The sequence below is a fragment of the Penicillium cinerascens genome, assembly GCF_028974065.1.
Source record: "Penicillium cinerascens strain IBT 15544 chromosome Unknown contig_5_segment0_segment0, whole genome shotgun sequence".
NCBI classification, from domain to species: Eukaryota; Fungi; Ascomycota; class Eurotiomycetes; order Eurotiales; family Aspergillaceae; genus Penicillium; species Penicillium cinerascens.
In genome coordinates this window covers 216,991-243,966 of record NW_026695294.1, presented here as the reverse complement: position 1 = coordinate 243,966, position 26,976 = coordinate 216,991, and the positions used below count along the sequence as shown (strand labels likewise).

General features: G+C 52.8%; 8 protein-coding genes across 8 annotated transcripts; 3 read left to right on the top strand and 5 right to left on the bottom strand.

Moving 5' to 3' along the window:
- Positions 1-1,253: 1,253 nt before the first annotated feature.
- N7498_004561 (Zn(II)2Cys6 transcription factor domain-containing protein) lies at positions 1,254-2,564 on the bottom strand (the record flags this gene model as incomplete). Its single annotated transcript, XM_058451623.1, has 4 exons — positions 1,254-1,658; positions 1,734-2,045; positions 2,112-2,384; positions 2,448-2,564. The coding sequence occupies 4 exons, from the start codon at positions 2,562-2,564 to the stop codon at positions 1,254-1,256; spliced, it is 1,107 nt and encodes a 368-aa protein (XP_058308161.1).
- A 4,766-nt stretch (positions 2,565-7,330) lies between these two features.
- Positions 7,331-9,745, bottom strand: N7498_004560 (DUF2461 domain-containing protein; the record flags this gene model as incomplete). The annotated part of the gene is made up of 8 exons (XM_058451622.1): positions 7,331-7,369; positions 7,575-7,715; positions 8,318-8,520; positions 8,655-8,725; positions 8,776-8,855; positions 8,907-8,960; positions 9,021-9,136; positions 9,190-9,745. The coding sequence occupies 8 exons, from the start codon at positions 9,743-9,745 to the stop codon at positions 7,331-7,333; spliced, it is 1,260 nt and encodes a 419-aa protein (XP_058308160.1).
- Positions 9,746-11,098: 1,353 nt separating this feature from the next.
- On the bottom strand, positions 11,099-12,856 carry N7498_004559 (uncharacterized protein; the record flags this gene model as incomplete). The annotated part of the gene is made up of 4 exons (XM_058451621.1): positions 11,099-11,629; positions 11,694-12,005; positions 12,069-12,614; positions 12,689-12,856. The coding sequence occupies 4 exons, from the start codon at positions 12,854-12,856 to the stop codon at positions 11,099-11,101; spliced, it is 1,557 nt and encodes a 518-aa protein (XP_058308159.1).
- Positions 12,857-14,203: 1,347 nt separating this feature from the next.
- On the bottom strand, positions 14,204-15,057 carry N7498_004558 (actin-related protein 2/3 complex subunit 4 family protein; the record flags this gene model as incomplete). Its single annotated transcript, XM_058451620.1, has 7 exons — positions 14,204-14,212; positions 14,265-14,325; positions 14,384-14,410; positions 14,465-14,547; positions 14,618-14,694; positions 14,753-15,002; positions 15,055-15,057. The coding sequence occupies 7 exons, from the start codon at positions 15,055-15,057 to the stop codon at positions 14,204-14,206; spliced, it is 510 nt and encodes a 169-aa protein (XP_058308158.1).
- A 320-nt stretch (positions 15,058-15,377) lies between these two features.
- Positions 15,378-17,222, top strand: N7498_004557 (ubiquitin-specific protease UBP6; the record flags this gene model as incomplete). The annotated part of the gene is made up of 3 exons (XM_058451619.1): positions 15,378-15,393; positions 15,447-17,108; positions 17,161-17,222. The coding sequence occupies 3 exons, from the start codon at positions 15,378-15,380 to the stop codon at positions 17,220-17,222; spliced, it is 1,740 nt and encodes a 579-aa protein (XP_058308157.1).
- A 311-nt stretch (positions 17,223-17,533) lies between these two features.
- On the top strand, positions 17,534-18,485 carry N7498_004556 (PaaI family thioesterase; the record flags this gene model as incomplete). The annotated part of the gene is made up of 2 exons (XM_058451618.1): positions 17,534-17,950; positions 18,108-18,485. 2 exons carry the CDS (start codon positions 17,534-17,536, stop codon positions 18,483-18,485), a joined length of 795 nt encoding a protein of 264 aa, XP_058308156.1.
- Positions 18,486-19,323: 838 nt separating this feature from the next.
- Positions 19,324-24,358, top strand: N7498_004555 (uncharacterized protein; the record flags this gene model as incomplete). Its single annotated transcript, XM_058451617.1, has 10 exons — positions 19,324-19,485; positions 19,537-19,615; positions 19,669-19,727; positions 19,788-19,944; positions 19,997-20,376; positions 20,439-20,811; positions 20,868-20,998; positions 21,051-21,365; positions 21,640-22,026; positions 22,085-24,358. The coding sequence occupies 10 exons, from the start codon at positions 19,324-19,326 to the stop codon at positions 24,356-24,358; spliced, it is 4,317 nt and encodes a 1,438-aa protein (XP_058308155.1).
- A 163-nt stretch (positions 24,359-24,521) lies between these two features.
- Positions 24,522-25,580, bottom strand: N7498_004554 (Mic19 family protein). The gene is made up of 3 exons (XM_058451616.1): positions 25,471-25,580; positions 25,250-25,307; positions 24,522-25,185 (listed from the first exon to the last, which is right to left on the bottom strand). Exons 1-3 carry the CDS (start codon positions 25,527-25,529, stop codon positions 24,646-24,648), a joined length of 657 nt encoding a protein of 218 aa, XP_058308154.1. The 5' UTR covers positions 25,530-25,580; the 3' UTR covers positions 24,522-24,645.
- Between the last annotated feature and the right edge of the window lie 1,396 nt (positions 25,581-26,976).

Here is a 26,976-nt window from a genome sequence, read left to right as displayed (position 1 = left end):
AAGTAATCATCTTGATGATCTCGAGGGCGCGGCTATTGAGACCAATGAACGGCGATGGAACGGCAAATTTAGCCCTAACTTTTTGCGGCGTTTTGCCTCTCATCATGCACCAAAGAACAGTCTAACCTACGACTTTCTTCTACGTACAAGAGTTACAATTAATGCTTACTGAATCTAACAGTCGAAAATATCATACTCAAGACACGTCACCGTCGAATTCAAAAGCGCTTAACCGACGAAAAGAACATGGCGTAACGGACAAGACGCAGTAAATAAACAAAGTTGATCAGACAGCCTCCCAAACTAAGAAAAGTGATGAACAGACTCGCAAAAACAGAGCAAGAATCAAAGAACTGACACAGCCGACCATCTTTGTCGCAAGAAGATTGCCTTCCGGATAATATAAGATATACGGGAAAAACAAATGAAAAGAGAAAGAGAAAAAAAAACAACGCAAAAACGGATTTCAAAGGAACCGACCCAGAAAGAGTAACTGCAAATGATTCAGATATAGCCGCCCGAAATTTGTGACAATAATGTTGTTGCCGCCCGTGGAGGTCGTCACGGAGGCTGAGGTGTTGCGGGTTTGTTGTGTGATATAATGCAATAAGACATGATGCTGTAGCTTGGAATTCCTGCTCCGACCGTGGCTGTCGGGGAAATCTGGACGAATAGATCCTCAGTGGAATGAAGCCTGCGCAAAAGCCCTCAAGACCATACACCGAACGCGCCCCGCAATAAATCGGTCGATGAAGAATCGAAATGTATAACAATAAAAAAGTCGTATGCCGATAACCGAAGAAGACCTGAGGCCGATCGATCTCGGTGTAAAAGTTCGTTCGGCTCGTAAGATCATGGGTCCGCATTTAGTGGCCTCGTATCATAATTGATGCAATTGAGACCGTCGTCGTCATCGTCGGCCACGTTCGGACCGCCTCAGGTGCTCCCGACCTGCTTTCACGCGCAAATCGGCGCGGAGATCGCCTTGGCGTTCCTTTGAGGGGGCTCGTGCTCCTCCGCAGGGGCAGAGACAGTAAATTCCAGGATGATCCTGAACACACCCGGTCCAACCGCATCACTCCGACAGAGGCCATGCTGCCATCAAAAGGTAACCGTAACTTTAACACATGGTCCTCCCAAAACCGTGTGGCCAGCACACGGTATCTCATTTCTTCCCAGATTCCCGCATTCCCGTCGCGTCGTTTCCACCGTATGCCTCCGCCGGTTGGCACGTCTCGACCCACATGAAGCCCTTACTTCTTGTCCAGGCCGCGCCGGTTCAGCGCATCGAGCATGTCGTTGTCCGTGCTGGATCGGGCGCCCGAGTCGCGAGTGTCTCCGGGGTTCAACATGTCGCGCACGTTCAGACCACCGCGCTGAGAGCCGCCGGGAGTCGAGGTTGGAGCGGGAGGTGGGGTCACGCCGCCCTGGGACGGGGGCGCCAAAGGCACAAATGGCGAATTGTGGGGCGATGCTGAGTGGCGCGCATCGTAGGGGTAGCCGCCCTGCGGCGAGGTGCGCCGATCGTGTGGCTGGGGGTAGTAGGGGCTCGGAACGGTATGCGTTTGGTATCCGGGGGTAGCACTGGAGGGCGTAACGGGAGCCAGATTCATAGGATCGGGATAGTCATAGCCCGAGCCTGAGCCTCGACGCTGGCGCTACATGAATCATAACAATCAGATCAAAGACTCCGCCAGTAGGGGAATGATTCAGTAGGGGATTGATTGCCTTACCGGATCAGGCATACCACCTGCAAGGGGGGGCGGGGGGGCGCCGAACGGAGGGTACATCCCTTGAGGCGGCGGCAGGGTGGTTTGCGCATCATGCGCCTGTGGAGGGAGAGGCTGTCCGTGGGGGCCGTAGAGCTGCACATTCGGGTCGGTGCGTGTCCGGCCTTGCGAATCGCGCAGGTGAGGGTAGGCGGCGTGCGCGGGGACGAAGGCCTGCGCCTGCGACGAGACCGGAGTAAACATACATTGCTGGTTAAAGCGCTGGCAGTTGGTGCAGCGTCCGTCGGTGGAGTTTTCGAAGCCCGAGCAACGGATCTATGACCTCGTCAGTAAGCTTTCCATATGCGAATGGTCCTCCCAATGGCTCTCCCTCGGACGTACCTTGCGTCGACGGCAGTATCGGCAGGCAATGGCTGTTCGCTGTCGCGGCGCCGCCGCTTGGTAGACGACCTGAGGTGCCTGAGGTTGCCCGTATGGATCGGGGCGGTAGCCCATATAAGGAGGCGCTCCGTGAGGGTGAACGGCAGTCATACTGGACGGCGGGGGGTATTGCGAAGACCCCGGGGGGTAGTGTGGAGGCGGCGGGTATTGCGAAGGTGGCGGCGGATAGTAAGCGCGGTCGTGCTCGGGAGGGGGATAGGAAGACGGCGGGTACTGTGTGAACGACAATCAGCAGATGTTCACGACCCCTCATTGACAATTGACTCGACAACGTACGGGATAACCGGGAGGCGGGTGCCCTTGCTCGTCCTGACCATTCCACGGGGGGTATGGGCGATTGGGATCCGGATAGCCCCGTCGACTGGGGTCGTCGTCGGGAGGATTGCCTGACATTTGTAGTGGGAGGGGGAGGGAGATGAGGGAAATGAGATGAGTCAAGGGTACAGGGATGTGACGTCGAGTTATGGAAAGGGAGACGAGTCGAATCACACGGGCGACGCCAGCATAGCGCGGTCACGCAGGGCAAAGCGGACGCAGGAAGATCCAAATTGGTCCGAGAAATGAAAAGGAAGGGGGAGCAAATGGAAAATGGAAAATAGGAAATAAGGAAAAATAGAGAAAAAGGAAAAAGAAAAAAGGAAAAAGGAAAAAGGAAAAAAAAAAAGAAAAAGAAAAAGAGAGAAAAGGAAAGAGCCTCGGACTATGACGTGAGCACGATGGAGTTAGGACTGGGGATAGGAACAGCAAGGGAAAGCAGAACAGACCCCACGACGCGCAACGACAAGCTCTGGAAAGGAGGAAAGGAAAGAAAGAAAGCAAGAGCTCAGATCCAGAAGTAAGAAAAAGGGAAGGGGAAAAAAAAGAGAAAGAAAGGAATTTTTTGATTGGAAGGGAAAATGATATTTTAGACGACGGGGTGGAGACCGGGCAGCGCGGGCTAAAGCGGCGCCAGTGACCCGTCGACATGGACGGGGGATCCATCTCAGCTGAACCGTTGTAGCCGCGTATTTACAGTACGGGTGCTGGGTGCTGGGGGCCTCGAGCGCCGGGGCCTACCCGTAGCATCCTGCATCACCTAGGGATAGGGCTGATTATCACCGATGACTTGGGGGTTCGCATGGATAGACCCTGCCCATGCACGATGTTGGGCGTGGATCGTCATGAATTCCTCCGTGATCCCTGGCTACAGATCCGGGTCATCCACGGGTCAGCCGCGACTCGGTCCGTTGTCGCACAACCGCAACCGGCCCCGCGGAACTAGGTTTCTTTTTCCATGGCGATGGGCTCGGCTCGGGGCGAAAATCTGTCGCAACCCAATCGCCCACCTGAAGCGGGGGAGGCCCAGAAAATGAGGGGAGGGTGCAAAGGGAAGCGGGAACGGGCAATCTGCTCCAGGCGATGCGCATGAAGCTACTGCATGTACTATCGAACCGCCCTTTCTGCTGTCGAGGCTTGGAGGGGGGCGGTGTGAAGGTGGCGATCAGACTCCAGCTGACGAGTGGGGATCGGGCCTCGCCACCCGATACGAGTCTGGTACGAGTCTGGTGACGAGAGCGGAGCCGGACAACGCTGACCGGTGGTGGAGGGCCCTAAGTTCCCAGGGCTGTAGCACTGGATCCGAAAAGCCCATCATGAGCCAAGGAAACCTGCATTAGCGTGGCGTTGACCGCTGACAGGGGGCGGGTTCCTTGTCGAGGGAGCCACAACCACGTTGTACGGTGGAACTAGGTCTGGGAGGTCACCGCCAATCCCCAAGGCTTCATCTTCCATCAATCTGAATCACTTCGGTCGACAAAGTGAGCATATCGGGAGCGTTTATTGGATCCTACGATCATCTCGTCAATTTCCTTTGATCGAGGGAGAATCCCCAGAGCCGAACGTTTGCAAGCTGCGTGGTCGGGGTACTTGTCCCACGGGCCGCTCCGGCCTTCCCGCCGATCTCATGCATGTGTGCCATCTGGGATGAAAAGGGAAAAATTCAAAGTTCCAAAAAAAGAGATAAGACAAAAAAAAAAAACGGAATGGCGACATGCAGTAGCCAAGGTGACTCGCGCACCGCTGTTCCCACCGGCATCGTCCAGAATCAAGTCCCGCAGGCGTTAGATTGTTTTTTAATTGCCACGTTTTTCCAATCCTGCAAACCCAATCGGCGCGCTGCATTGCCGTCCGCGTCTTTCCGTTGCCGCTCTCCACTTTCTGTTCAGCTAGTTTAGTGTACCGGATTTCTTCGATGTCTTTGGTCCTCCGAAATCTCCAGAGGAGGGGGGTGGGCTCCACCCGTCCCAGAATCGCTGGCCACTCGATGCACTTTCTCCTAGGAACACGCTAGTCGCTTCGGACCCAAAGAAGGACTGAGCGCGGGCTTGGAGACCCAACCGCAAAAGTTGTCGGCAGGCTGCGACGTTTTCTATCTGGTTTTGATGGTGACTGTGTTCCTGTTTTTTATTTTTGGTCCCCGGGGCTCGGGGACCGGGCTGCGCTGGGCTGCACTGGGCTGCCCCCCCCTCTTTCGTTTTTACCCACACGGGAGCGCGTCTATCAGCAGGGATGGAGCCCGTTGGGCACTAATAGGCGCCGCCCGCATGGCCTTTCGGTCACGGGAACAGATAGTATTATAGCGCCAGACCGGCCCTCTCGGGTATCTGACGTGGCGAGAAGACAGGGGGGTGGGGTGGGAAGAGGAAATGTTTGGTAGCTCGTCCCTGCGACGCAGTGCACGTCCTGGGACCCCCTGTCGTGTGATGGACTGGTCGAGTGTGCAGGAAAGAACTGGCGGTGACACACCGTTGCGATTCCAACTCGGTTGTCGGAGCGAAAGTCGTGTCGTACAGGGCGGGACGATCACGTTGCTTTTTCGGCCTGCTGCCAGCCGGCGCATGAGCGATCTCCGCGGACCTTGATTCGTGGCTCAGTTGGGGATCCATGCGATCCTGGACATGGTTTATTGGAAAGTGAAATCACAAAGTTGGCGTCATTCTGGTTTGGGACGGGTGCAGAGTTCAGAGTTGACCCCAACTGTGTGATGAGGTCGCCTGAGTCTTCAAGTTCACGTGGTGCAGCATCTTTTGGGGAAACCTACAGCCTCGTCATTTCACTCTGATCCCTGTTTGGGCAGCAAAGCGTTCGAAGTAAGGCAGTGAGATGGCTGAACTTAGTTGCTCGGCTTTCCCCAATGCATTGATGTAAGCTGGAGAACTTTAAACTGCCGAACCCGGGCCTGCGCCGCGCGGAACGCTCCTGGAAAATGAACACGACCATCAATCCAGAGGATCCGAGGTTTGAAACGTCTTCTCTCTCTCTATTTGAGTCCAGAAGATAAGGGAACCTTTGCAATCTATACTAGGTTCTGCCACGCGTGTACAGACGGCATCCAAAATTCCCAAGTTGGAAGATTCATGGCTAGGTACTTCAAGATCGTTCCTGGCAGCGTACCCGACCATGTATGTTCGGGAACCCGATCGAAGTTGCTGTCTCTTGATTTCCATTGGCATATGAAATGGTGAAGGCGGAGCTTCGAACGATTGGTAGTAACGGGCATACCGGCCATACTCGAAGACGGAGTGACTGAAAGAACATCTCACCTAAGATAACTATCCAGGGCTGATCAATATCGAATATGGAAAAAACACATCGTGATCTATACATTGGAGGGAGAATCGAAGAAAACAGAGTATGGAAACTGCCCTGGTGATTCTTCATGGAACTATCTATACCCCAGGAGCGGTGAAGGACCCATGGACAGATTTAGAGATATATATTGATACATAGCAATGAATTTGGAGGATTCTACGGTATCGAAAGCCACTCGTGTCATCAATTCTATCCGAGTTATTCTTTGATCAATATTAAAAGCGCCGCCGTCTGTGGTTCCATACCGTCAAGTGAGATGGCGGCCAGGTAATAAATTTCGAGAAGGATACCCTTGGGTCGTACCTTAATGGGGCACGACGAGGGATAGTACTTTGACAGTGCTATATTAAATTCAAAGTTTCGGATATTGAGCGCTCTGTCACTGTCATGATTCAGTTTAGAATAGGGTTAAACGGCTTTCACCGTGGAATAGATATCCCCTCGTCCCGCAAGAGAAACAGCGTCGCACCCGCGCATCCAATCATCTACGCTCGAGCCAATCCCACAATTGAACCGTTTTATCTCCCCTTGAAACCAACTCCTCCCCGGGATGAGACATCTCGAGTCTCTCGCACGACTCCCCTCCACCCCACCACAATGCCACCGGGCCAAGCCAGGGAAAAAGAAGGCAAACCACCAGATTCCCAAGTAGATATACATGTCGGGGCAATTTCCACAGGAATGAAGAAACCAACCCACCGGTCTTTCCCAAGCCATGGATTGTTCGGTTCACCAGTCGGTCCTTGCCAGACAAGGAAGGTGCTCATCGTTGCCAAAATCTGGGACGCAGCGGAGTCCCGCCCGGGCCCAATCCACATGCGAAATGGAGTCCCAAGGTTTCCAAGGTTTTGCCTAGCGGGCTTGCCCGACAACGGGCCGAACGCGGCGCGCGGGTGCGGTGGCGATTATTCTTCATGCGTGTCAGGAAGGGGTTGCAGAATGGTTCTACGGTTCTACTAGTGGAGTTTGTTTTGTTTTTTTTGCTGATATGTAGTTTCGGGACAGATACCTCGGTCTGGATGATGGCCACGGTCTTCGCTTACTTTGGTAAAAGGGGGAAAAAAATTGGGCCGGCCCCTTTTTTCTGTTTTCTCTAGGTTTGCTCTTGCGATTGGCTCTATGACGATGAGACAAAGTTTGTATTGAATGTGTATCGAGCTCGACCCGTGTCAGATTTGGCGGGCTGTGTGACATGGAGGGGTAGAATGGGAAAATAAGTCAGGTAATGCAGCTAGATGTGATGAATGTGCAGTTGACACTCCATAGCCCTGTCCTCGCAGGACCCGGGAATGCAGCAGCTCGCCGTGCGAAAACATCCAAGCAAGGTCATGTGCATGCAGTCGGTCTGGGGACGAAGTGGCTGAAGTAGTGAATTAGCCGGGGATGGCGAGATGTATGATTGCGGGAATCGTGACGAAGGTTCAGGTTTGGGCGGAAACAAGAATCAAAACAAAAGAATGGGATAGAACAGCCGCCCCTTCTCCCGCCATGCCCCCCTCCAGAAAAGAATTCGACCGAGCCCATCTCATCTACATATCGGGCATCACGATACTGTTGAGATACGTCACCTAAAGAAACGAGGAGTGGTCAGCAATTGCGAAGATTTCCCCTCCCTGGAAGGCCCAAGGGCTGCAGCAAAGGTGTGACGACGGCACGGAGCTGATTGGCATTGAAAGGGGAGGCCCAAGTGGCTAGCTCAGAAGGGAAATCGGGCTAGGCTGGAGAGGGAAGGAAATGGATAGATCATGCGGCGATGGGCTAGGATGGGCTTACAAAGGGCTCCATGACCCCAACCAGGGCGGCGATCCGGTCCTGCGCATCCGGCGCCAACATCTCTTTGTCTGAGATAGGCCTTCCAATCGTGAAACTGCGCAGTCGTAGTAGCAGAATGTTGGCGTTGTCGGCTTCGTAGCCCTGTAAAAAGATGGTATCAGCATGTTATTCGGGGCCTGCTTTGATTGCTTTGAGGCCCGTGGAGACTGGCGCCGAAGTGAACCATGGAACCAGACGAGACGGCGTCAAAAACGGAAAAACCAGCTCCAAGCCGTGTTCCTGGTTCCAGGGGACTCGCTGCTCTTTACCGCCACTTGGTCTTTTGTTGAGGCTGTCTCCTTGTCAGGTGCCGTGGCTGAGTGCCGTCGTTTCTCCTGCTCGTGGATTGGCCGAGCCGACGGAGACGCGTCCTGATGTACCATGATGCCTCTCCAACGGCGTCCAACGGCGTCCAACGGGTTAGAACGGTCCCCGGGCTTTCATTGAAACCCAGTCGTGCCTTTGAAGGCCCTGGCTAGCATGCTAACATAGATGGAGCACTCTTTTTGATGGCTGACTCCGATCGGTGATAGAATCGGCCGTCATCCGTGACCAATTCATCAACATCGCGACCCTTTCATCGGCCTGAACCCTCAAGCCTCATGGTTTCATCGAGGAAGATGCAGGAGGACATGGTATATACCAGGATGCGTCCGATCCTTCAGGGGCATGTGAAAGGTCAAAAAAGAAGACTTCCTACATACCTTAGGCTTGGTTTTTAGGGCAGACTCCCTGTTGTGACGAGTAAAGGCTTCCACGACCGCGTCTTCATCAGCAGACACTCCGTTCAGAAACTCGCGGCGCATCGCCGGCGCCCCGAGAACTTCCTTCCAGCGATGTGCGTTCTCGTCGATATCCCCTCGGAGCAGTGCCAGGGGTTCAGCCTCCGGGTGCCAGAGACCGCAGCCTACACCGATTGAAAATGGTGAGCATGGAACGGTGATCATGGAAGATCGCAATGGCATTGAACAAGTACTTCAAGTACTGCAATGACTGGACTGTTGCCATGGTCGCAAAGGTGGAAAGCGCTGGAAGACATACCGACGAAACAAGAGCCGGGCTGGAAATGGACATAGTACGCAGCATAAGGGCCTTTCTTGCCCGTGCGGGACCTACACATCCATAAGCCGATCATCCTCTCGCCACAGTCGCAGTGACTTACCAGGCTGCAGAGAAGTGAATCTGTTCATCCGTCAGCGTGCCGCTAACGAGCATCACGGTAACAAGAACGCGGCCGACCCGCTGTAATTGGGGAACTGGGAACTGGTGGAGGGGCAATACGGCTTTGCATACCTTGTACGGAAGAGGATTCTTGCTGAACCGAATATCTCGGTGAATGCGAAAGACCTAGGACACTTGTCAAGGGCTGAAACACAAACAAAGATGGGAACACGAGTGTGAACTTACCAAGTCCTTCACGGGCAGTTCAGGAACGGTGCCGTCCACGCCGGCGATCTTCGGAGTCAGCGTCTCAACAAACGTTTCAAAATCTTTCTTTGCCGCGCGGTAGTCGGGGTCATGCGCTACAGACCCAGTTAGCTGCGGTAACCGCGTTTTATGGGCCTTAGGACGTTACCCTTGAGCCACTCGCGTTCGTTATTCTGCGCTAGATCCTGCAGGAATAGCTTCGTGTTGGGGTGCAGCGTCTCGTCTTCATATGTCACATTGCCCGCGTCGCGCGCCTTGGGTTTGGGGATGGATACCTCTTTCCCGGGCCCCAGACCTGTCCGCACGCCCTCGCGCCAAAGTTCTTTGCCCTTTAGCGCGTGTGCGTCCGACGTGGCTTTGCGGCCCTGCTTTCCCTTCGCAGTCTTCGGCTCATCCTCGCTGTCGGAGGGCTCTTCAGGCTCCGACTGATGATCGGAGGACTGCGGGTCCTCTTCCTGTTCCTGTTCCTCATAGGCGGAGCCCGAGTCTCCATCGCTCTCGCTTTCCTCAGGCTCAGCGGAGCTATCGGGCTCAAAATACTTGCTCTTTTTGGTCGTGGACTTTACTCCAGACAGGTCGGCGTTGGACTTGATCCGCTTAACCTCGCCCTGCGAGGCGGACAATCGCGCCGAGGCGCGTCGTTTGAGCGCCGCCCCAGGCGCTTCCGGGGACGCGGGAGCGGGCCGAGATGATCGTCGAGGCATAGTTTGGAGTTCAAAATTAGTCTCGCTAGTCTTATATGGGGATCGTATTTTGTAAATTTGTGTCCTTGTTTGTTGTCTTCCCGATTCCTGCAAAGCGGCCAAGTAGACGGTGTCGATGTTGACCCAAGCGTAGAAATGAGCCAAGTGGAGAAATAAGGTCGTTCTATTCAGGTACAAGGAGAAAAAAAAAAAGGAAAATCCAAAGGGTGGACCTGTCCATTTAAAACCGGCTTTTTATTTTACTGCGTAATACGAAGGGAGTCCACGATATGTTTGGCTCCGCCTTTTAGCCTTCCGCGGGCATTTTTTCTGCCATCGATTATCCGCGATGATCGGGCCATCGATTCGGCCTTAACGCAATGTTCAATGGCCATATTCCGTTCCTTTTTATAGAATGTCAATATTTCACCCGTAGACAGACCTATCCTATGTCGAGGATATGCCCGATCTAATCCGTGACGTCAATGCTCTTCCTAGTCTTGTCACTACAAGTTGTGGGGCGCCTATCGTTGGACATAACCTGCGTCTAGTTCGCTTCTATTTTGAACTTTGGCATAATCACACACAACCAAGGCCTCTCACTTGAGTCGGTGATCACATACTGCGATGAAAAGACTCATGAGCCGCCCGTTCGCAGTTTCGTGACGGAGGGGTATCTTACAGGCTGATGGCCACCTCTCTTGACCAATTTGCTGTCAATGGGATCGCAGGCATTGTTTATGAAACGGTACTTTGGAGTCGTGCCCTCCTGGGTGGAGCTACGGGATTGGAAGAACGATGTGGGAACGTGAAGGAGGATGGGGGACGCCCTTTGCAAGGATGAGGAAGATGCGGAGAGTCAGAAGGCTTATTGAAAATGAATTGGACGAGATCAATGACGTTAAATGTGCAAAATCGCTTGTTATGTCCCGTCCCGGTCTTCTTTGAAGTAGTCTGCCACTCGCTAGGATATATGCAGTTTTAGAAGGATTATGCCCACTGCACCTTGTCTCTACAAGCCGTTTGCAACCATTTCAGACTATTAAAAAAATTACTGGATGCACGTGGTAATAAATAAAAATCATTTTTAGCATCTACTTCATTCTCTCTCAATACCGCAAAGGACGTATCTACCGGCGCTTCAGGAATCACACCTGTCCCAGATTCAGCCCATCGGGCCTTGGACTTGGCCAGTGTCCACGTCATGCAGAATTGAAAGAAACAACTAGTAGATACAGAACAAATGTGCGAAAGCACAGTACAAAATTGAAAGGACGGGTTGATATCACGGTATCTCGTATCCCCGTCAATGTCGCGCCATAATCACCGTATCGTAAATTTCATCCGTAAGTGGTGGTGATATGCACAGACTTCCTACTGACGGAACGAACTGCCGCCAGGAGAAGGATGAGTCTGCCAGGTGTTATGGGCAGTGCGAGTACGGGTCTGGCTGGCGCCAGCGGCGTAGGTAGTTACAGAGGGGTCCCAGCTCTGGCTTGTGGAGTGGTAAGGCGGATAGAATTCGTCCACGGTATTCGACCAGGAGGGTGTACGGGTATTAGAGGTGGAGGTATGACCGGGCCGCGGAGTATTGCTCGCGGTGCGAGGGCTGCTGGAAGACAGGGGTGCGCAGTGGTCAGGAGGGCTACTTGGCGGCGCCGTTCCGATAGACGACACACGGGAGTGACTACCCGAGTTTCCGAAGCCAGCGATTAGGAGAGACCTAAGAACACCCATCTCGTAGGTAATCGCATCTGCAAAGGTTTTACTCATGGCGGTCTTGTCATTCCAAGCAAAGAGCTGCTGACCATAAGGCTGGATCCAGGTGGGATCCGTGTGTCGGTTCTCTAGGCCCTGTTGCTCGGTCTGGGAAACACGGCCATGGCTCATGAGCGATGCATAATACTAACATAGATGTCAGGGTTGAATGGCAAAAAAAAAAAGAGATGTGTAGCACAAAGGATCCTACCGTCAAGCAAGCGACGTCATACGGCGACAACCAGGTTAGAGTGTCGAAGGGGAAGTAAGAGAGGTATTCTCGCGACATACGGGCCAGGGTAGCATGATCACGGCCACCTTCAACCAGAGCATACTTCATGCGGGGGTTGAATGCCGGGCATCGGAGGCCTGTCTGCATCATCTCGGCAACCAGGCGGTAGTCTAGGCCGACAGTGCGAGTGGTGGTGACCCGCGAGTACAGGAGCTCCGCCATCGTCAGCAGTGTGTCAAACAGCTGGTTGCGAGCATGCACAGTATACATGTCAGTCGCGTACCAAGGGAACTTAACAAGGGGTTAGCAAACGCGGAGCAGTCAAAGAATGAGAAGCATGTCAAGGGCAATAACTTGCCTTCCAGATGGTGCTGATAATGGATTCGTATGTGCGCTGGGGCACCTTGCCAGCGAATGCGCTCTGAGATATCTGTCAGTATAATGGTAAAGAAGGGGAACGAAGGGAGGATGGTCACATACTCGGTGAGGCTCCTTTGCGTGTCGCAGGACGCAGAACAGTTCTTCGTCGGTGAGGAACCCATCAAAGCCGGATGACCACCACTCAGCGGGGCTAGTGCCGTGGGGAACGAAACGATCGTTGATCCAGTCAAGGCACTTTGCCATGGGAAAGAGTGCCCTCATCAGTTCTTCCTGGCTGCTCATAGCGACATCGACATGGCGATTGCCCATGCGAGGGCCAATGTGAGAGTCAGAGGCACAATTCACGCGGTCCACTGCCGCCTTGGCACTCTCGTGATTCTCAAATTCAACGAAGCAATACATGGTCTTGCCAGTAGAGCGTTCCATGATGATATGGACGGGGCATTGAGAGGAGTGGATCAGATTCGCAGACCTGCCGAACAGCTGGATCACCTCCTGACGAGTGACCGTGTACGGGATCTATGAAATGGGTCCAAAACGTACTTAGCACAGTAAATGAGAATAAAGAAGTCAGATCAAAATACGTGACTTACGTTGTCAATTCGGGCGACTCCATGACGATGAGGCTCGCGTTTATCAGCCAGGTTTCCAATTGGCCAGTCACTCTGCTGCAGCACTTCCTCCAGGGGTTTGTCCTGGTAGATCCGCAGCTTTCGCTGGTACTGCTCCTGGCTAGGAGGATCGATGGGGAGGTGGTACATCCTCGCAGATCTCTAATCTCGATGTAAGCCGGTGAGGTATGTAGAAGGTTGAGAGTAACGAAGAAGGGTAGGAAGGTAAGATGTGGGTGGAAGGTTGACGAAGACAAGATATGGAAGATTTGGAGAGATAGAGAAGTTGAAAGAGATAGGGAGATAAACAAAGTGAGAGGTACAGGGGAATTTGGAGGGGTTGAGAAGGGCAAGAGAGATGAGACTGCCGTTCTGGTTATGGCAGCTGGGTGAGAGATGGAAGGATTGGGAAGGTGAGGGAGCGGCACATACCAAGGATGCGGAGGGACGGAAGGTCAGGTAAGAAATTCGATAAGGATGAGGGATGATGAAGGGGGAAGATTAGGACAAGCCAGAACCTCATGTCTTGCCGAAGTTTAGCTCTTGTTTCCGACCATTTCACTTCAAGGACCATAGTTGGCCATATATCATCTCTGAAAATAGGCAAGTCTGCTGGCCTCCAAGAACCGTCGGCTTTTTTCCGACGCCATCCAATCTGATACGATTGTCGTCAATACATCGGAGATGACTTGTCTGTTTTTATATTGTTTCCGGATGGTGACTATCGAGACGAACGCCCCTGTCACTGCTCCGTCTATGCCAGTCACCGGAGACATCTTGAACAACATGGTGGAAGAAGTGAAGCTGTAGGGTGAGCGAAGTTGGGAAAGGTCAGGAAAGAGCCCATGCCACAGGCAGACATCCACCTCCCAATCTAGGAAGGCGCTGATAAATCAAGCCAAACGCACGCACATCTGATTTATCCTATGGGCATTGGTTTCTTCAGCATTAAAGCCCATAGTAATGAAATAGCGAGGACAATAGAAAAGACAGAATCACAAGTGTCATATTGCAGCTGAGATTTGCGAGAGACATAGACCAAGCCCTAAATCTTCAGGAAACCAATGAGGTATCGAGCAAGGACTCCACAGAAATTTGTGCTGAAGCTCTCTGGTGGATTCCCTGGTGTGCTACCGGGCTATCTTATGTAGAATCAGTGACCGGTTTACTAGGGAGTGGATGCTCGGGAGCTCAACGGCTATAACATAACTCCCAAGCAAGAGGAAATCCTCACCTGGGACTTGCTTTGGCCCAGACAAGAATTTTGATAATATATGGTTGGAAATTTCGGGGGAAAGTCCGGCCAGAGACACAAGTCAAAGCCTTAGTGTCCAGCCAGACTGTGATCATCAAGTAGAGACGTATAGTGCCTATAGTGGAGCTGGAAATTCACCCGAGGGTAGTCTTTCATTGCAAGCCTGTGTTGATGTATGGAACAAATACGGATAAGACAGGTGTATCTTTCGTCGCCAGCAACCTTCAAGAACGCCACGCAATTTAATCAAACTGAGGATCTGTTAGCAGATAGTTGAGAAATGCAAAGTAGGGAGCTACTTACCGGAGTCAAAAAAGACTCGGCAACGAATCGAGCTCGAGCGTTCAAGAAAAGCTTCATCTCACTATAGAATTGTCAGCGCAAAGTCGGTTGTAAGTGGGAAGTGAGACCTAGAGCCCTACCTGATCTCCTTGTCCACCTCTTCCATACTAGACATCTGTTAGTCGGAGTGTGATACAGTGGGGACATGGGAGTAAACGAACAATTGAAGAATAAAGTCGACCAACTTATGCTTGAGCAGAGCCTCGGTGTGGTAGTTCGTCACTAGGAAGGAGATGTCGTAGCCCTAAGATACCATTAGCAACGCTACTATAGTCTTGGCGGCCAAGCTTGAACTGAGTCGGTCCGGCACTGACCTCGATAGGCTTCCGTCGAAGAATAAAGAACGACTCGGCGCGTTGAGTCAGGAAACGTGTGAACTTGTGTACAAGGACTAGTTGCCGTGGATCAGTAAATGGTTCGGAGCCTGCCCAGAGACCAGAAAGGCTTACTGTGCTCAATCTCATCGGCCTGTTTGACCTTCAGCGAAATTCTTACTGAGTTCACACTCGGCTCGATCAGAACACGTTCTGTGTCGTTGCGGCTGATTGTCAACGGATTGAGGAGAAGCTCGGGGCTGCTAGCGGCCTCAATCTCCGGCACATTGTGGCGCTCGGAGGTCTGGGAGGCGAAGTTCGAAAGGGCGAGTGCGGCGGTCAGGGACGAGCGCACAGCCTGGAGATATGGGCGCAAAGATTGTGACTGATACCGGTGGTTAGATATGTCGTGCTCAAGGTGTTGGGGCCTGACTTACCATGGCGGAGGGGTAGCGCGTATGGATTGGATAAGGTTGTGGTTCTCCGAGCTTGAAATCAAGTTGAAATCACAGTCACAGCTCTGCTCTGGGAATCCAACAAGTATCACGAGATACCACGGAGCCAGCAATTGCAGGAAGAGACAGGAGTACGATAACAGCGGAGGCGCGGAGAAGAGGTCGTCCCGCTTGGGGCGGTGATGACGGTTGTTTGGCTGGTTTGCAAAGCCCCACGTCTGATCAGCCACCCCGGAGCTGTTTACCAATCACCCAACCCATCCAAGTTCTCCCATCGCTCTCCTTTTGCGAAGTGACTCGTCAAGATGGCGTCGATACCGAGTATGTTGCGGGAGTGCTATTGATTCGATCTTGGTCGCTAACTTTGGTCTCAGTTATTGTGAAGCACGCCGGCAAACGTCACGAAGTCGAGCTCGACCCTACCTCCAACGGCGAGACATTGAAGTACCAGCTGTTTTCTTTGACGGGCGTGGAGCCAGACCGACAAAAGGTGCTCGTCAAGGGCGGCCAGCTGAAGGATGACACCCCGTTGTCGTCGCTCAACGCCAAGCCAGGGCAGATCTTCATGATGATGGGTACCCCGTCGGGTGGCCAAGGATCTGCCGATCTCGGTCGGCCGAAGGAGGCAGTCAAGTTCCTCGAGGACATGACTGCTGCGGAAGTGGCACAACAAGAGGGTGCTATACCTGCTGGTCTGCAGAATTTGGGAAACACCTGCTACCTGAACTCCACTCTCCAAACCCTGCGCAGTGTTCCTGAGCTGCAGGAGGAGCTTCAGAAGTATCAACCGGGCAATGCCTCTGGTCAGTCAGGTATTTCCGACCTCAGCAGCTTCGGTCTCGGCGCCTTGGATGGCTCCAGGGATATGGCTGCAGCTCTTCGGGACCTGTTCAAGCAGATGTCCGAGACCCAAGAGGGCATCCCTCCACTGATGTTCTTGAATGCTCTTCGCACGGTTTTCCCCCAGTTTGCCCAGCGTGACCGCAACGGACATGGCTATGCGCAGCAGGACGCCGAAGAGGCATGGTCCCAAATCCTGAACCAACTGCGAACCAAATTGACCATCAGTGATGGAAACGGAGATGCCGCCACTCGAACTTCATTCGTCGAGAAATATATGGCCGGCCGGTTTGATTCCGTTACCGAGTGTGACGAACCTGGGGCGAAGGATGCGGGCGAGGAGCCGAGCAAGGGTTCCGACGTGTTTTTCAAGCTGGATTGCCACATCGGAAAGGAAACCAACCACCTTCAGGATGGTATTATGGAAGGCTTGGAGGAGAAGATCGAGAAGCAGTCCCCTACGCTGAACCGCAACGCCTTATACACGAAGCGGTCCCGCATTTCTCGACTGCCGAAGTACCTGACGGTGCACTTCGTTCGTTTCTTCTGGAAGCGCGAGACTCAGAAGAAGGCCAAGATTATGCGAAAGGTCACCTTCCCTGCTGAACTTGACGTGGTAGAGTTCTGTACCGAGGAGCTTCGGAAGCAGCTCGTGCCCGTCCGTGACAAGGTCCGCGAAATTCGGAAGGACGAGGTTGACATCGAGCGTTCTCGCAAGCGTCAGAAGCTGAACATTCAACAGGAGGAAGAACATAAGAAAGAAGAGAAAGAAACTGGAGGCGGCATGGAGCCGATGCAGAAGAAGCAAAAAGCCACTGAAGAGAAGGGCAAGACCGGTGATAAGGACGGCGATACTGCAATGGAGGAGAACTTCAAGACCGACGTGGAGTACGAGGCAGAGAAGATGGAAGCCGTCCGGGTCGCCAAGCAGGAGCTATACGACCTGCTTAAGCAGAATGGCCCCGCCAACGGCACCAACCAGTCTGGATTGTACGAACTTCGCGGCGTCATTACCCACCAGGGCGCGAGTGCCGACAGTGGTCACTACACGGCCTATGTCAAGCAACCGGAGCGGAAGTCCAATGATGCCCAGACTGGTGGCAAGCGCCGCGAGGGGGAAGGCAAGTGGTGGTGGTTCAACGACGACAAGGTGACCGAAGTGGAAGCCGAGAAGATCGAGACCCTTTCGGGTGGTGGTAAGTATACCAGGGATTGTTTGTTATTAAATTTTTCTAACGTCTTCTATAGGAGAGTCCCACTCTGCTCTGATCCTGCTTTATCGGGCCATTGAGCTGCCTACATTGGATTGAATCGTCCAAGCGTTGGAAATGGAGTACTATTTGAAGCCCTAGTCCGCGACCAAAAGATACGCCTCTAGATGAATAGACGATGGCCACGAGTCGATGTTTATGGGGATATGGATTCCTTATGTGAATGCGGTTCATTTCGTAAAGAAGTGTAGAAAGTGTAGATTATCTCCCTAACCTTTGGACGTACCTTGAAAAAGTAGAACGATCCATACATCGGGATTTACAGAATCACGTGACTGTCCGCGGTTGAAGCCATTCGGATCCGCGCGACTTGACTTTCCCTTTGACCTCTTGGATGGCGATGTGACACGATGCATTCTCGCCAGATTCTACAGCTGCCACTGCGCGCACCTACCACCAGCACATCTACCCTAGCACGGTTTTCCGTCCGAAATGCCAGCACCGCCGCACATGCGAATGCCTCGGCCCAACCCATGCGATGGACGCGCCGCCTGATTTACGCTGGAATTTTCGGGTCCCTTGGCATAGGCGCTGGGAAATGGATGGATAGCAAATTCGCGGCACCGCCGGTTCCAGGGTCCATCGAGGACCAAACAGAGCTGCTGCACATCCAACGCGCCTATGAGGTCGGTCTCCCGATTGTGCAGCAGTTGCGCCACGATGCAGACTACACGGAAAAGGATGTCTACGAAAACTTTTCGGATAATCATAAGACACAACGGCTAACCTCCGGCCCCCTGAGTGGGAGCAGAGGCTTGGGTCTCCAAGTGAGTGGTTGCTATCCTCTTCGGAGAGTCTCCCTCCCCCCGGGCGAGTTTTCCCCCCAGGCGGGTCTAGGCGAGTCCGGCAGGCAAGCTACCAACATGCTTCGGGTACCAGAACTTCAGGATCCCGTTCTTGGCTAACTTATTTTGTGCTTGACAGAAAGTCTTCTGGAACGACAAGGAGAAGAAGCTCGTTAGCGTCGTCTTCTTTGGGGCTGGCATCGAAGGATGGCCAACCATGGTGCATGGAGGTGCTCTTGGCACGGTAATCGATGAGAACCTCGGACGCGCCGCTATTCGACACTTCCCGGCCCGTACAGGGGTCACTGCAAACCTCAATATTAACTATCGCGCCCCTGTCTACTCGGGTAACTTTTACTCCCTGCACACGGCTCTGGACCAAGAGCAAAGCACAGACCAGAAGGCGTTTGCTACGTGTGAGGTGCGCGATATGACGGGGCACATTTGTGTCGAAGCGAGCGGTCTATTTGTGGTCCCAAAGAAGCTCAAGCTCAAAGAAGTCGGGGAGCATTTCTGAGCTGTGATCCATGGGTGGTTGAGCTATAAGCATCATGACTATCAACTCAGTGTGGGGACCTTGAGGCAAAATGTACATGTAATAGACTTTTCCGCCACTTTAGGATCCCCTTGTGCTGACCCTGTTTTTCTACCTTTTTGCATGGCGATAATCGTGCGTTTCCGGTTTTCCTCCATATTCCATGTACAATACGTCTCCCCAACCGTGGGATTCACCTGTTTCCCATGTAAATAATCTTTCACGAACTATGGCAACAGGAGTGCATCAAAGAAGGGTAACTATGTAGCCACGGGTCCTTGGATACGTTACAGTTTCGGGGCTGATCCTATTGTGGAATTTGGCCCCGAGCTGGCTGGCGATCGAGGCCCGCATCCACCTTCTCCACGTTTTCCCCGCATTCTTTTGGCCACAGACTTGCGCCGCCCCCTCAATATTCCCTAGGGATTACTAGGGATTCTCGAGTCAGCCTCGGTATTTTCTGGATTTTGAACAGCTCATTCCGGCTATCGCTTATCTTGACTTCATCTCGGTATGTACTCACTTTGCCGCCCCCTCCTATCAATTTGCCGGCCCGTTCCTCGGTCTGATTGGCCCCAGCCCCCAACGGACGTGTCCGAAGCCGGCAAATACTTGAACAAAGAAACACTTAGGTGGGTCTTACAATGTCATGTTGCCTATCTGCTATTCTACGCGAGTCTATATTTCGCTCATCCCCCACCAAGTGGGATCTACACCAGCCAGAATTAAAATCTATCCTGTTCGCCTTTTCTTTTCTTTTCTATATCACTGGTATCTTTCCTGAGTATCGGCGGACCTGCCGTTAAGCTATCTGCCCAATATGACAGGGACAATTGATGAATCGCCCCCGGCGCATTACGACGAGAAGCATGCGATCCAGCCCCTGGAGAGCAGTGAGCTCGAGACACGACACAGTCACCTGGAGGAGGTCGATGCAAGCTCCAATGAGGCGGGCCTTCATGAGTCCGAGAAGGACATTCCTGTACGAGGATTATTGCCTTGGCGGTGTTTCAGTACTGATCATCGTCGCTAGATGACCTTCCGGCGGTTCATGGGATTCACAGCGATGGCTTTCTTGTGGACCGGTAGCCAGATTCCGGTCTATCTATTCGGTACGGTCCACTCCTGAATTCAAAGGGAGCCCCTGGCTAACGGTCTTGAATAGGTGGTATTCCTCCGTATATCTACGGGGATATCGGAGGAGATGATCGCTGGGTTTGGTTTGTAAGGATAATCATTCATATCGAGGGGTTCTCTCATATACTAATCGTTGCATTCCCACAGGTCTTGGCCAATCTTCTCAGTCTCGCGGGCGTCTGTCCTTTCGTCGGTTCTCTATCTGATCTGATCGGCCGTCGCTATGTCGCCATTCTTGGTGCCAGCCTCATCTGTCTTGGGATGATCGTCTCCAGCACGGCGAACACAATGAATATCTTTATCGGTGAGTCCCTTCGACACGAAGCCTTTTTGAATAAGAACTGACCACAAATCAGCGGGTATGGCGATTGCTGGCGCGGGTGCCGGTGTTAATGAGTTGACTGCGCTGGCTGCTACCTCAGAGATGGCTCCTACCCGCAAGCGTGGTGTCTACGTCGCAGTCCTAATCTTTACTATCGTGCCCTTCTGCCCGTCGGTCCTATGGGCCCAGCTTATTGCGTACTACAGCAACTGGCGTTATGTCGGCGCCTTCTGTGGAGCGTGGAGTGCCTTCGGTCTTTTGATCACGGTCTTATTCTACTTCCCTCCGCCTCGAGCCAACTCCCTTGGACTCAGTCGGATGGAAATTATCGGCCGCATTGATTTTGTCGGTGGCTTCCTGAGCATTACCGGCTTGATCATCTTCTTGGCTGGCCTGCAGTGGGGTGGATACATGGTAGGTTCTGATCTTGACGATTCCTCCGGGGTTGCCTTGAAGCTAACCCTTGGATGCTTTAGTACCCATGGTCCTCTGCCCACGTTCTCGCCCCGTTGATCATTGGCTTATTGCTGCTTGTTGCGTTTGCATTCTGGGAGATCTATGGAGCCAAGTACCCCATCTTCCCGAGTCGCCTGAAGCAAGAGCCTCGTATTCTGGGTCTTACACTGGTGATCACCTTCATCTCCGGTGCCAACTTCTTTTCGGTGTTGATGTTTTGGCCCACCGAGTCGTTTAATGTATACGGGCATGACCCTGTGGAGGTGGGTGTCCGCAGTTTGCCCATTGGCTTCGCTATCTTGGCTGGAGCTTGCATCGTGCTGGTGTTGTTGAGTGTGTTCCGAGGCCATAACAAGGAGCTGTTGATTGTCAGCAGTATCCTCATGACTGCCGGTGAGTGTCCAACCCCACCCAAAGATGGAACCTCTTCTAATCTCCGATATATTAAGGTTGCGGTGCTATGTCTATTGGCAAGATTGACAACATGTATCAGCTGTGGGGAATCCTCATTCTGGCCGGTCTCGGAATTGGTGGCATCGTCGTTCCCGCCTCAATTATTACCACCATCATCTGCCCGGATGTAAGCGTCTTTGATTCATGCGTTCCAAATTGCAAATTCTGACCCATACTAGGACCTTATTGCCACAATTTCCGCACTGACCCTGTCCATTCGCGTCGTGGGCGGTGGTGTCGGCTACTGCATCTACTACAACGTCTTCATCTCCAAATTTGTCCCCCTGGCAAAGGAATATATTGGCGGTACAATGGTGACAGAGCTTGGAATCACCGATGTACAGCTAATCACCGACGTAATTGAGCTCACCGGTGCTTCACTGCTCACCGAAATCAAAGCGCTCCCGGGCATCGCTGGCAACGAGACGGCATACGATATGGTGGTCACAGCTGGCCAGCTTGCTTATGCCGAGTCCTATAAGTGGGTGTACTATGTCAGTATTGCATTTGGATGTGTTTCTATTGTGGCTGCGTGCTTTTTGGGGAATATTACTCGGTATATGACCGACCACGTTGCGGTGGTGATGTGAGTTCCGCTTTGTACTGCAAATCTGTGACACTTCCATTCTATGTATTTGATGAGAACAATTCAACACTGTCAATGAATTAGTTATGGCTTCAAATTTTGTGTAGAGTCACCATAGAACAACAATAATAAATTCACCGAGGCATACTCCGTACCGTGGGGCTGATCCATGACGCGCCAAGCCCGGCAACTTTTTTATTCTCGACTCGTCTCAGCTCAACATCGCAGCTGCCACCATGGCTTCTAACGCAGCAAAGCGAAAGGCCTTCCCGTCAGGAGCCCATGGCCCTACCGGTGCTTCTCGTAAGCGCGCCAAAACCCTTGATGCGCGCTCCCTCGCCGTGCAGTCTACTGACTCTGCCCTCTCCGCAACGGGCGAGCTCGATGTCGCCGCATACGCAGCTGCCCGGGCATTCGAAATACAGGCCCTGGAGGATGGCATGAAGCGGTCGAAATCTGCATTAACAACTCGAGCGTTCCAGAAAGTGCCCCGCGCGTTGCGGCGCCGGACCGCAAGTCACAATGTTAAACGGGTCCCGCAGAGGTTAAGGGCGCGAGCGAAGCACGAGGTACGTTCTGCGAAGGTATCCTTTGGACTGCATAAAATTGATCCAATTTCTACTATAGATGATCGAGGACAATACTCCGACCGTTACTGCACGCCGACGCAAGCCCACCCAGATTATGCGCATCCGGCTCGAATCCGCTCGTCGCCTACAAAATATCAATGCCAAATCCAAGGCCCGACGTGCCGCCGCAAAGCTCAAACGCGACAAAGAAAATGGAACCGAATTGAAAGAGGAGGGGAGCCACGCCTACAATACAGCCCCCAGGGTACCGAAGGTCAAAAAGTACAAACTCTCTAGGCCGCCGCCGGCAGACGCAAAGTACCGCAAGCGCCAACGATGCAAGACCTGGCTTCCGACACACATGTTTCACGCAAAACGTGCCCACATGGCTACGACCAAGGACCCGATTTGGCGGTTCGCGATCCCTCTATCACCAACCGAAAAAAGCTACCGGCCTACACATAGAGCGCGAGGTGCTCGGGGTGCTGTAGCTTGGGATATGAGCTATATATCAACGGTGCAACTGGAAGGAATAGAATCATGTATTGAATCTGTTTTGCGGGCTGTTGGTATCGGTGGTGATGAGGCATGGGGTACCAAAGGACAGAAGTGGAGAGCTGGAACGAGATCACTCCAAGCCTGGACTTTCGAAAAGGACAATCGCTCTAAGCCAATTGTTCCTGTTACACTCATTTGGTGTGCACCGCATAAGCCCGAGGATGTCGAAATGGCGGATACAGATAAACCCCCGGCTATATTGAAACCCCCTCGGCGGAAGCTCTGGATCCGAGTTCATCCCTCCGCATTTCTGTTATTGTGGCAGAGCCTACTCGAGCTCTCGAAGAGACAGAGCCCCCCTGTCATGGTCGAAGACTTGAGATTTGAGATTGGCAGCATTGAAATTACCGGACCGGGTTCCACGGAGGCATTACTGGCTTCATTGCGGCCTGTTTTGGGACCGAGTGACGCCCCAGCGGGACAGAGCCCAGAAGCCATTTGGCCCTCCCTCCTCGGAGTATCAAATCCTTCATCGCTTCCACAAAATGCTCTTTTATCCTTTGCCGTTTCTGATCCTCGCCTCCAATTCCCGCCACGCACACTCAACGTACCTGGTGATGAAGACCATATGAACGATCTGGCAATGCTGCTCTCAAAATGGCCACCCGATCAAACACAGGGTCAATCTTCACTCTTCGATCGCCCTAGCCGCCTTGCAGCTGCTCGTCAGCTTCCAAGCCAAAAGGCCATCAACCGTCGCCGGACTCTCGCTGGCCCTGGTGCTTACCCTGCCCCGCAGACCAATGACCCAAAAATTCCCGTAATGATACTTGCAGCCCGACCACAAGCCCGCGCCAAGAGAAACACAACCCCGGGTTCCTGGACTGTTCTGCTACCTTGGAAATGCGTCGTCCCCGTTTGGTACTCGCTCATGTACTATCCTCTCTCGAGCGGTGGAAACCCACGCTTCGGTGGCTTGAAGGAGCATCAGCAGCTTGCATTTGAGGCCGGCGAGGGTTGGTTTCCTGGTGATTTCCCTGGCACCCGAGCTGGATGGGAATGGACTCAGCGCGAGACAGAGAAATCCCGGCGCCAGTGGGAGCGCCGCCCCAAAGGACGTCGATCGGAATTTGATACTCTCGTTCTTGGGGATGGTCACCTCAAGGGAGAGATTGGACATGGATGGGCCTGTGACTGGGAGAGGCTTGTACAAGGGCCGTCGAAGGATGATGCTGCGGACATTGCCGATGGTGATGATAAGAAGGCTTCGGACCAAGTGGATGGGACTATGAATCCACCATCCAACATCCACACCATCCGGTACGCACCAGGTGACACAAATAAAATTCTCAACAGCCTCAGCAAAGAACATGTCGATCCCTCTTCTCTTGCCACCATCCACCTCACCCTTTCCACTCGCGGTACTCCCACACCCTGTGCACGCATCTATCGTCTCCCGACCGATCCCGCTCTGCGGCGCAAATGGCTCGAACTTGCTTCAGCCAACCGCAAGTCTAGCGAGAAAACAACTCCGCTCAATGATACCACACTTTCCCATGAAGAAGCACGGCGTCGTCTTGCTGAGTCGCTTATCTCAACTTCTGCGCATGAAAACTCGACATCTAATCATTTGGAAGTACCTACCGAGGAAGATCTCATCGGCTTCGTGAGTACAGGAAACTTCAATCTCTCTGAAGGCAGAGGCACTGGAATTGGTTCAATTCAGTTGTCGAAGGTCTTGGTTCCTGGCGTGAAGCTGTCTGAGCGGAGGATGTGTATTGTTAGGTCTGCGGGAGAGAAGCTTGGTCGACTGGGGGTGTGGGAGCTTGTCTGATATTTTGGTGATTTGATACCCTGTCAATGGCTACATAGAAGCATCTTATGAATACGAGCATTTCATGACTAGTAGCCTTCGTATGTAGTCTTCTATTTCCCCTAGTCTCTACAATTTAAAGAATACGCTACAGCCACGAGGCCCAAAAAGTCATCCCGTCAAGGATCAATTTATCCTATGCAGATTCATGGCAAACAAAAAATTGCAATCTATACATACAGCCCAGCAGCCACGGCCAAAAAGCAGGTTTCATATCCCAGCCGCGGGTTCATCTGGAAAACATAACTCTAACCAACAATACGGTCCACGAAAGCCTGCTCCATCTTAGCGACCTCGCGCTTGAATGCATCAACCTCCTTCCAGCAATCCAGCGGTCGACGGTCATTCAACCGCAAGCAAGCAACAACATCAGCCTTCGCCTTCGAAACACCCTCATCCAGCTCGGCCAACTTTCTCCGCCCATCGAGCCGGCTGCGCAGCTGGTCGATCTCGCTTGCCACTGAATTCCGCGAGACGTCGCGGTTGACCGCAGCCTGGGGCGCGGATGCCTGGGGCGCGGTGAAGACCGGGGAGGGTTCGTACTCGCGTCCTGCGAAGGGAATTCGCGGCGCGTCAAGGTTCAAGGAGCCGGCTGGGTAGCCGGAGCTGGTAGAGGCGACGGGCGCAGTCGCAGCGGTCACGGGAAGAGAGCCAGTATCCTTCACTTCGGCGAGCTTCTTCTCGATCTCGGCGAGGGTTTGCTGCTCGCGCTCGCGGAGGCGCTCGAGTTCCTGGGCCACGCGCTTCTGGATTTCGAGCTCGAGGGACTTGGTGCGAGAGGAGTCCGTCTGTTAGAGACGAGATGTGAGTTTCGGTTGATTGGCTTGTTTTCCCGTGGGAGATTCAACTTACCTCGGAAGTGGACTGGAGGGCATCCACTAGGTTGGAGGAGAACTGGACGGGCGAGTTGCTGGATGAGGATCCGTGTCAGCGTAGAGTTAAATTGGAATAGTTGAAACACGATTCCATCGCTTGATGGCAATGCCCGGAGGTGTCGCAATTGCGCTGCTTGACCGGGTCGTTGTTTCGGTTCCCGCACGGAAGTGGAGAGATGACAGATTGGAGGGGCATACCTGGAGAAGACATGGTTAGAGCCGCCCGCAGCCTCGGGCTTAGAACTGCCAGCACCCATGATTGTGAATGGCAGATGTGAATTGCCGTCAAGTCAGGACTAGAGAAGGGCGGTTGTGAGATGAGCCCCAGTTCACCCGAAGCTCCGATATTTCGGTCACGTGGGCGGTCTATCACTGTCTCTACTTCGCCTTTCATTTTCTTGTTTTTACACGAATATCTCAAATTTCTTCATCGTATCAGGTTAGTTTGAGTTGCAGTCGTCTGGTTAGCGAGTGACAATGCATTCCAGTGGGTTGGACGCATAGCATGGAAGGATGACCTTGAACGACATCGTGAAATTGTGGAAATACACAGGCCGCTAAAGGGCCACTATATCGATAACTACCCAAAGATTTGATCATTCCCTAGTGACATAGATACACTTCAAAACTGGCGATGATGCTCATGACACAACAAATCAACACTATCTAACATTGTGCGGTTCCGATGTGCAATACGTGGTGCCGATATGCTGCTCTGAAGAATCCAATTATGTACATCTACCCGTGAACCTTGGCAAGAGCCTAGGGAAATACTGGTATTCAACCCCAGAGCAAGTAAATGAAATCGAGGAGTAAATGCAAGTACATACATGTATTTGTGGGGTACAGGGAGGAAGGCGGGGGCGCTAGATGAACCAGGGACACCCCGGGACCGAATCAAGCCTACTTTCATTTTTAGTTTCACTTGTTTTCTCTTCTGGAAACACCTTGAAGGTAGTTGTAAGCCAAGGTGATAGGAATATCTACTATACGCCCGACTCTTCGCCTCGCAGTTATGCGGGTTTATACAAACAGGAATTTGAATCATGATAGCATCTTAATGCAGAATATACTCGTTGACAGAGTTCTGTAGTCAGGTGTAATATTGGCAAGCTTTGAACCACAACCACCGACACTTGAGAGGAATGGATGCCTCGTAACACCCGCCACACTTGAAAATGTCTGAGCCATGCGGTTGACCACTACTGATTTCCAGAATTGCCCCAGTAGGCAGTGACTTGCGATCCGCAGTAACATAACCCTCTACAAGAGAATCAAGTGTAAATGATTTCCACTGCCGTCGGGAACTGCCTAGGAGGGCCGTTTGAGACAGTGTAAAGCCATGAGGGAGGCGACTAGGGCTTAAAATGGCGCTTGAATCCACCAGCCTACCGTGTTCCCCGTGTGTTTAGTCACGGTAATTGCGTAGTCGGGAAACCGTTGATTCGGGCCCGGGTGCCACAAGTCAGGAGCCGACTTCTTCTTTCCCGTGCCGAACGATCCCGATGTCTCTCCAGCCCAACGTGTCACTTCTTGCCGAATCGTTTGCCTGTCGGGTGTATTACCCTCGATCCTGGCAGTAGTTCACTAATGCACCTGCATGCAACGCTATGTGTCCGTGTGTCCGTGTCTCCCGTTGTCTCCGTCCCCTGTTGTCTCCGTCCCCTGTCGTTCCGCGTCCGCATTAACCAGTGTCGCTCACCG